The following is a 10,000-nucleotide window of genomic DNA, read 5'->3' on the forward strand; positions in this document are numbered from 1 at the left end:
GATCAGTGCCAAACCAGATCAGGACCAGATCAGGACCAGATCAGGACCAGATCAAGACCAGATCAGAACCAAATCAGGACCAGATCAGGACTAAACCAGAGCCAAATCAGGACCAGATCAGGACCAAATTCAGAGAGCACCTCCGTTCCTAACTGGCACTTAACTAGCACTTACAGCAGTTACATTCCTGCACTTCTTTTTCTTTTCTATTTCTTTTTTTCTATCTCTTATGTAAAGTGGTATCTATTGTTACACCAGGGCCTAGTTTCCCGATAACGACGTATCTTAACGGCCTACGTGGATTTTGGCGACATCATAGACTCATCATTGCCGTAAGTGCGGCGTCGGGAAACCGCTCTGCAATATCCCTCTTACGACCGATTTCAAGTCCTTTTTAGCGTTCGGGAAACTAGGCCCAGGTCTCTATTACTCGTAGCTTGACTATTCTCTCCCTTGTACGTCGCTTTTGGACAAAAGCGTTTGCTAAATGACTGAATGTAAATGTTCTATTTTACTACACACACAAACACTCATGGAGATTTGCTTCCCAGACACTGTCTCTTCGGAGCCCTCTGTAAGAGTCTGGAGGGCTGAACGCTGGTGAGAGGTGAATTAAAAGGCCCCGCGCTGCACTTCATTAAAGGAGAAGGCGGGTAGGAGAGGAGAGGAGAGGAGAGGAGAGGGACTGTGGAAGGAGGTGTGGGAGTGAGGCAGTCATACATCCTCATACGGGCAGACAGGAGGCACCACCGGCAGCATCAGCAGCCCGGAGCTCGGAGCTCGGAGCCAGGAGCGCGGCACAGCGGTTCATAAAACTCAATGGAGCAGAGTCAATGTTGTACAATCACAGAGCTGCATAGGAGACGCCTGCAGTGCCAAACCACAGCAACACTCACAGCTGAGAGGAGACTTACGGGGCAGGGCAGAGGGAGGGAGAGAGAGAAAAAGAGAGAGAGAGAGAGAGAGAGAATGAGACCAGCTGCACAGATGGAATGAGAGATGGTGGTTTCAATGCTGTTTTAACGCTGTTTTGGGTACTGGAATTGGAAATATGAAATTCCTATGTTTTTGACACAAGACATGAGGTGGACAAAGAATTATCAGTGAAATAACTCGGATTTCTTCCTAGTGCTAAATCAGAATTCTCAGTCCACCATTTCCTTGAAATCTCCGATGGTGATGCCCAACAGACCACTACAAATCACAGAGCGTAGAGCAATGCACTACTAACACCCAATTCATGGGTGTGACATGGAATAGACAGATGGGCAGAGAGGGTGCCGTACCTGTCAGGCAAGTCGTTTGGGATAAAAGTGTCTGCTAGAATGAATAAATGTCTTAGAGACAAAGCGTGGAGTCAAAATAATCCTAGATGAAAAAGGGAGGGCCGGCAGACCCTATTATCTCTTGCTCTAAGTCATTCTCTTTCTCTCTCTCTCTCTCTCTCTACCCCGCTCCCTCTTTCACTTTTTCTTATCTGTCTCTCTCTCTCTCTCTACCCCGCTCCCTCTTTCACTTTTTCTTACCTGTCTCTCTCTCTTTCATCCCATCTCTCCCTCTCTCTTTTTCCCTGTCTCTCTCTCTCTTTCCCTTTCATCCTATCTCTCTCTCTCTCTACCCCGCTCCCTCTTTCACTTTTCCTTATCTGTCTCTCTCTCTCTCTCTCTTTCATCCCATCTCTCTCTCTCTCTTTCTTTCACTTTCTCTCTCTATCTCCATATCTTCTTACCCAGTCGACTTTGTAAGATTTATTTGTTTGCCTTGCTTTGGGAGCAGAGGAGAATAAATCTCTACACAGCCTGAGACAGAATCCTCACACATCTTTCAGATTCGCGAGCTTCATCCTATGTATTCCCCTCCCATACCTTACTAAATCAGAACACACACACACACACACACACACACACACACACACACACACACACACACACACACACAGCCCTAAGCATCCATTTTAGTTGTGGTGATGATGACAAACAATATGTCTCCTGAAGCACTTGGTGTCATGATAGTCAAAATCCTTGGTCAGCTCACCTGTGTGTGTGGGTGTGTGTGTGTATGTGTGTGTGTGTGTGTGTGTGTGTGTGTGTGTGTGTGTGTGTGTGTGTGTGTGTGTGTGTGTGTGTGTGTGAGAGAGAGAGACAGAGAGAGAGAGGGAGGGAGAGTTATGCTGCTGCTGTATTTGTTCTTCGAGAATAGAAAAGGCGTCCCTTCTGTGCCTAGTGATCATAGGAAAGCTCTGGTTATTGTCGTGGACCAGACAACTATGCTCCACTGAGACAGACAGACAGGCAGACAGACAGGCAGGCAGGCAGACAGACAGACAGACAGACAGAAAGACAGACAGACAGATAGACAGACAGACAGACAGACAGACAGACAGACAGACAGACAGACACACACACACACACACACACACACACACACACACCCAGGCACAGAAGGCCCCTCATAAGCAGAGATCAGAGAGGGATAGCTGGGGATGGATTTCAAACCAGTCCCAGCCAGCATGATTTTGGGAGAGTGAGAATCTGTGAGTGTGTTTCTTTTCCAAGGATTATGTGTGCAGCGTGTGTGTGTGTGTGTGTGTGTGTGTGTGTGTGTGTGTGTGTGTGTGTGTGTGTGTGTGTGTGTGTGTGTGTGTGCATGTGTGTGCCTGCAAAGGGGAAATAACACTACTGGGCATTATCACAGAGCTGCTATAGAAGCTGTCTATTGATCCGGACTCAGTATCTCTCTCATTCCAGCCCAATGCTCCATGGGGGTACCAGCACTAAACCTCTCACACACACACACACACACACACACACACACACACACACACACACACACACAGACCCCTGCTCTCCATCACAGAGAACACACTCTCTCTGTTGTCTCATCCTCCTCTTTCCTGGTTCTCTTTCATTCTCTCTCTCTCTCTCTCTCTCTCTCTCTCTCTCTCTCTCTCTATCTCTCTCTGTAGCGTGTCCACTGGCTGGAGGGGCCCCTGGCTGTTCTGGCTTTGCTGGGTGAGCGCTGATCCTTATCAACAGGAGCACATGAGAGCAGGCCTGCGGGGATGTGGCACTCTATGAGGCAGAGCAGACAAGAGAGAGAGAGAGAGAGAGAGAGAGAGAGAGAGAGAGAGAGAGGCAGATGGACAGAAAGAGAGAGAAAGACAGAGAGAGAGAGAGATAGATACAGAGAGAGAGAGAGACAGGCAGATGGACAGAAAGAAAGAGATAGACAGAGAGAGAGAGGCAGATGGACAGAAAGAGAGAGAGAGAGAGAGAAAGACAGAGGGAAAAGACAGGGATAAACAATAGAAAAAGGGTAACAGGAACATGGGATACAGTGATGGAGCTAGGAAAGAGAGAGACTGAGATCGAAAGAGAGAGACTGAGGAACATGGGATACAGTGATGGAGCTAAGAAAGAGAAAGACACTGAGATCAAAAGAGAGAGACTGAGTGGGAGACATAGTGAAGATGGGGGACAGACACCTTTGGTTTCTGTCTAATAAAAAAGCATATATTGTATGGATTGTGTTATATGGTAAACTCCATATAAATACAAGGTTAACCTTTTGCAATACAAAAAAATGTGCTCCTGTCATGCCAATAAGCCTGTGGAACTGAATTGATCTGACTTGAATTTAATTATAGTGAATTTGTGAAAAAAGGGAGAGAAATAGAGACAAACACAATAAAAGATCAAATAGGCAAACAGACACAGGAGCAGAAACAGAAAGAAAAGACAGACAGGAGCAGAAACAGAAAGAAAAGACAGACAGGAGCAGAGACAGAGAGAAAGAGACAGACACAGGGGTAGAGACAGAGAGAAAGAGACAGACACAGGGGAAGAGACAGAGAGAAAGAGACAGACACAGGGGTAGAGACAGAGAGAAAGAGACAGACAGGAGCAGAGACAGAGAGAAAGAGACAGACACAGGAGAAGAGACAGAGAGAAAGAGACAGACACAGGAGCAGAGACAGGAGCAGAGACAGAGAGAAAGAGACAGACACAGGGGAAGAGACAGAGAGAAAGAGACAGACAGGAGCAGAGACAGAGAGAAAGAGACAGACACAGGAGAAGAGACAGAGAGAAAGAGACAGACACAGGGGAAGAGACAGAGAGACAAAGACAGAGACAGGGGTAGAGACAGACAGAAAGAGACAGACACAGGAGCAGAGACAGAAAGAAAGAGACAGACACAGGAGCAGAGACAGAGAGAAAGAGACAGACACAGGAGCAGAGACAGAGAGAAAGAGACAGACACAGGAGCAGAGACAGGAGCAGAGACAGAGAGACAAAGACAGACACAGGGGTAGAGACAGAAAGAAAAAGACAGAGACAGGGGCGGGCAGGGATAGAACGGATGTGTGTGTGTGTGTGTGTGTGTGTGTGTGTGTGTGTGTGACAGAGAGAGAATGAGATGGAGAGAGAGATACAGAAAGTGAGAGAGGCAGAGTAAAAGAGAGAGAGAGAGAGAGACAGAGTGATGGCAGTGAACCCCATCCCCAGTGCAGACCCAGGGGTCCCCTCGGGCAGCACTCTGCCCAGAGAAGGCTCTCCCCGTGGGGAGGAGTGGGGCTCTGAATCCCCCTCTTCACGCTCATCTGCTCCACTTACCTGCCTCATTACCTACGGCTGGCCCCACCGCTTCCACAGGACAAACAAAGCAATCTGCCCTGAGTCTCAGCTCCTTCCAGGCCCTCACTCACACACAGGCACACAAACACACACATAGACACACACACACACACACACACACACACACACACACACACACACACACACACACACACAGGCACACACACACAGGCACACACACACAGGCACACACACACACAACGGAACACACACGTCGTTCTTTCCCTCCCGTTTTCTGTCTCTCTCACAATCACACTCAGGGCCCTATCTTGCCGATCAGAAACGCAAGTAGGACGGCGCCAAGCGCAAGTAGCTGTGTGGGCGGCTCTATGGCGCAGTTGCTATTTTAACGGCGGAAAAAACACACTTGCGTCCAGCGCAAGTGTCAAAAGGGTTGGTCCAAAGGAGGTTACTCAGCCATAGGTGTGGTTTGGGCGTAATATGCAATAAACCAATCGGAGCGTCATTTCACATTCCCTTTAAGAGCGAGAAGCGCATAGTCCATAGCGGCTTGTTATTTTGATGGCGGAATTACCTGGTGGAAGACCGGAGAAGTTCACAGCCGAGGAGACCGACGTGAGATTTACACCAATTTTTTGGCAAGCCATATATAATTACAAGGAAAATAAAGTATTTACCACTTGAGGAAATCATTGTGAAATCCATATCCAAGATATTTTAAAAATAAGCATACATGTAGCCTACACATTGACCCAAATGATTCAGGTTAATTGAAGCTGCGTGACATTTGATTTATTGTATGGCTTTGTAAAAAGCCGGGAGATAGATATATATGGGGATGCGAGAAACCCTCCAAAAGTAAGCAAAGTCAAGCAAGCATGTCAAGATATTGCCGTGATTGTTTCTGCAACGGGGCACCCGAAAACGTTGCCGAAAACGCTATAATGACGTCCGGAGACGTGGGACATCCAAGCTGGAAGGTAACACACGTTCTCGTGCCTTCACGGGAGGTGGATCTGCCTCGACCCAGGATCTGACGGCAGCAGAGGACATCGCCACGTCTACCCTCACGCCTGAGAGCGTGCAGGGATTTGGGGGCATGGAAATCGGCACCCAAGCCAGTGCACCAGCTGACCAAACCCAAGGTACATAAATAAAGTCCACATACACAGAGATGAGTTTACCAGATTTATAATAATACTGGCATTAAATAAATGCAACAAAGCCATACAATAAATCAAATGTCACGCAGCTTCAATTAACCTGAATCATTTGGGTCAATTGTGTACGCTAGATGTATGCCTAGTTTTTAAATGTCTTGGATACGGATATCACAATGATTTCCTCATGTGGTAAATACTTTATTTTCCTTGTAATTATATATGGCTTGCCAAACAATTGGTGTAAATCTCTCGTGAAGACGACAGAAGTAAAGTGTAGCCTACAGGTCCTATACTGTGCGGGCAAGCACATGCGCCCTTAAAATAGCGTTCTGAATAAGCGTTACAGACTTTAGACATTGCGCCTCACATTAGACCAGCTTTTTTTTGGTCAATGGCGCACGGCGCACGGCGTTGTTTTGAAACTGCAAAATACCACTTGCGCCATAGAAACGCCTTCTCTGTTCCGCCCCCGCCCATGTCGACGCAAGTTCATTTCGAAGCGCGCCTCTGGAGGGAAAATCGCGCTGTGCGCCGGGTGCAAGATAGGAATGATACATGCGTCGGTGACAATGTCAATTGCGCTGGGTGCAAGATAGGGCCCTCAGTCTCTCTCTCATTCTCTCCCTCTCCCACTCTCTTTCTTTCTCTTCCTCTCCCGACAACAACAGCCATGCAGCACATAACTCATTAGCAGCCTCCATAAGAGCTGAACAGCCCTCGTGAGAGTTATGGGGTTGTCAATTATAAAGCCTGTCTGAACCCCCCCCCCAATGACCTAAAGCACTCCTTGCTCAAACCACACCCCACACACACACACACACACACACACACACAGACATCCCACACACACACACACACACAGACATCCCACACACACACACACACACACACCCCACACACACACACACACACACACACACACACACACACACACACACCCCACACACACCTAACACACACAGCCTGTCCAGTGGGCCATGTCTCAGAACCCCCCTGCAGTCCCCTCCTGTGAGCTTTATGGAGTGATTCTATACACACAGGCACGAAGTAGACAGGCCATCACTGGCCATTTGCTGCAGTTGTCAGGAGATGGATGGAGGTTGGGGTTGGAGGGAGGAGAGAGAGGCGTGAAAGGGGGAACAGGGGGTGAAAACTTTGATTCTCCATCAAACACGCGGTGGGTGCAGAAGACGACAGGAGCTCAGGGAGGAGCTATGGAGGGATGGAGGAAGGAGAAAGGGGAGGGAGGGAAGGAGGAGGAGAGGAGGGGGGTGAGAGAAGGAGGAGGAGAGAAGGAAGAGGAGAGAAGGAGGAGGAGAGAAGGGGGGTGAGAGAGGGATGGAGGAGGAGAGAAGGTGGGTGAGAGAGGGATGGAGGAGGAGATAAGGGGGGTGAGAGAGGGATGGAGGAGGAGAGAAGGGGGGTGAGAGAGGGATGGAGGAGGAGAGAAGGGGGTGAGAGAGGGATGGAGGAGATAAGGGGGGTGAGAGAGGGATGGAGGAGAGAAGGGGGGTGAGAGAGGGATGGAGGAGGAGAGAAGGGGGGTGAGAGAGGGATGATGAGTGCTGTGGTTAGTCTACATTGATCCGGCTAGAGGACGACAGGATCTTGGAGCGGGAGAGCCAGGGGAGAGAGAGAGAGAGAGAAGTGAGGTAGAGGAAGAGAGGGAGAGAAGAAGAAGAGGAGGAGGAGGAGGAGAGAAAAGAAGGAGAGAACAGGTCCTCTCCTTTCACGGCGAGGCTGCGACGTCTCGTCCACATTGATCCGCCCGCGGACCTCGTAATCTCATTAAGCTCCTCTTGATTTATCGAGAACGGGTCCGCGCGCGGGGGCCAAGGTTACAGCAGCAGCAGGGGGGAGACGCGGACAGCTCCACTCCAGGATCGAGGGGTTAGTGGCCAAGAGGGGTGGGGGGAGGCTGTGAGGGTAAGGGGGTGGGGGGGGGGGGTGGTAGGGGGTCACTCGCAATCGGGGGTCAATTGACTGTGCGGGCAGCCCTTTCGGACGAGTTCCACCCATCTCCTCGCTCTCTCTCTCGCTCCTCCGTTCACTCGCTCCCTCTTTTCGCTCGCTCGTTCTTCATTATCGGCTCCTTCTTCTTGGGGCCAAATGAGCGATTGCGCCCAAAAGATAAATCACAGGCTTTAACGAGGTGACATTAGGGGCTACGCAAGCACCATTAAGGATAACCCGCGCAGAGATGGCCTCCGACGCACGCACGCCAACCTCCAGTTCTCATCAATTTGTTTAACAGGTGCCACGCGTGGACGCACGCACACACGTGTGTGTGTGTGTGGTGTGTGTGTGTGTTTGTGTGTGTGTGTGTGTGTGTGTGTGTGTGTGTGTGTGTGTGTGTGTGTGTGTGTGTGTGTGTGTGTGCGTGCTTGTGCGTCTGTGTGTGTGTGCTTGTGTGTGTGTGTGTGTGTGTTTGTGTGTGTGTGTGCGTGTGTGTGTGTTTGTGTGTGTGTGTGCGTGTGTGTGTGTTTGTGTGTGTGTGTGTGTGTGTGTGTGTTCGTGTGTGTGTGTGTTAGGCAGTGAAACGTCTGGCACGCTAAGACCGTGATTATTGGTCTTCTGGATCCCCAGAGAGAAGTTACCATAAATGTTTGCCGATAAAATTATTTTAAGGGGGCTGAGAAACTGTGCCCGGCTTTGTGAGGGCCATTTTTAAAAAAATCCGATAACACTACACGCTGGAAGAATTGGTGTAATTTATAGAGGGTATCGAACATGATCCCTGGATGGCTTGCAGCTTAGTCTTAATTGCTGCAAACATGATGTTGTAAATATGAATCATGGTACTCGGTTTTCATTTTTATTAATATTACTAGGCTCCAGAGAACGTGTTCATTATACCGTATGTCTGAACGTACAAGAAAAACAAAGAAGGATTTTGAGAGCTTTTTCTGTGTGTGTGTGTGTGTGTCTGTGTGTGTGTATGTGTATGTGAATAACAGAGAATATGTGTGTGATAGGTAACAATAACAGCCTTACTTCTGCACTTTTCAGTAAGCTGTGTGTGAGTGTGTGTGTGTGCGTGTGTGCATGTGTAATGATGTTTGCATTTTGTGTATATCGTTGTACATCTATGCAAATACACACACATGCCTGTACAGATATACAGCACATATACATCCAAGTGCCTGCCTGTGAACGCTCACCTGGTACTGCTGTCTGTGTGTGTGTGTGTGTGTGTGTGTGTGTGTGTGTGTGTGTGTGTGTGTGTGTGTGTGTGCCTGTGTGCCTGTGAGCGCTCACCTGGTACTCGCTGGGCCAGAAGGTGCTGACTGCCAGCTCCACCTGGTGCCACTTGCGGCCGTGTGAGCCGGTGACATTCCACACGGGGTTTCCCAGGGGCCCGCCATTGACGCGCACGAAGACGCGCAGCATTCCCGGGCTGTGTCCGTCGCGGCTGTACAGGAAGTAGCTGAACTGCACGCAGTGGGTGTCGTTTTCACTCAGCGAGCGTAGCATCAGGTGGGCCCGATGGCCCGCGGCATGCTGGGAAGAGTTCACCATCATGTAGGAGCCTGGAGACAAAGAGAGAGAATTCAATTCATTAGGAAAGGGAAATAAAAGGGGAGAATGGCAGAAAGAGAGGAGAGGAGAGCAGGAGAGAAAGAGAGAGAGCAGGAGAGAAAGAGAGAGAGCATTTCATTTAGGGAGAAAATATATATAAATTCTGTAAATAAACACTGTAAAAAAAAGCAAAAGAGAGAGAGAAAAGATGAGGTGCAGAGGGGGAGATGACAGAGAGACACAGCCATAGTGGGAGGAGAGAGGGAAAAGACAGAGAGAGAGAGAGAGAGAGAGAGAGAGAGAGAGAGAGAGAGAGAGAGAGAGAGAGAGAGAGAGAGAGGAGACAGAACAGACGGGGGTCAGCTGCCTGCCGAGCTCAACAAGACGCTTGCTGTCAAGCCACCCATCTGCCTGAGCGCCCCCCTCTGTGGGGTAGCCGACCCTGCCAAACGGCTCCTGAACCTCGACCTCTGACCCCGCCAGGGAGACACAAGCCGCCCACTGGGAGGAATCAGAGTGACGGATGTGGCCACCATACCAAGCCGACCTGAAATGTTTTTCTCTAGGCATGTTCCCTATGCTTTGATTGTGTGCTTGTGTGATAGTGTGTGTGTGTGTGTGTGTGTGAGTGTGCGTGTCTTCTGAAAATAGCCTTGGTGCACTGAAGCAGTCTAAAGGAAATTCTGCAGGTATTTGCATGTGTTTGTGTGTGTGTGTCTTTCT

General features: G+C 49.3%; 1 protein-coding gene across 1 annotated transcript in view; it reads right to left on the reverse strand.

The window, feature by feature from the left end:
* Nucleotides 1–10,000, reverse strand: part of LOC308381826 (receptor-type tyrosine-protein phosphatase U-like) — a gene marked incomplete at both ends in the record, with an annotated part of 201,270 nt that overhangs the window by 96,336 nt on the left and 94,934 nt on the right. The window contains one exon of the mRNA XM_080859435.1: nt 9,017–9,288. Within this exon, the coding sequence (XP_080715561.1) occupies nt 9,017–9,288 (272 nt within the window). The remainder of the gene's footprint in view (nt 1–9,016; nt 9,289–10,000) is intronic.

This window comes from Sprattus sprattus (assembly GCF_963457725.1).
Source record: "Sprattus sprattus genome assembly, chromosome: 20".
NCBI classification, from domain to species: domain Eukaryota; kingdom Metazoa; phylum Chordata; class Actinopteri; order Clupeiformes; family Clupeidae; genus Sprattus; species Sprattus sprattus.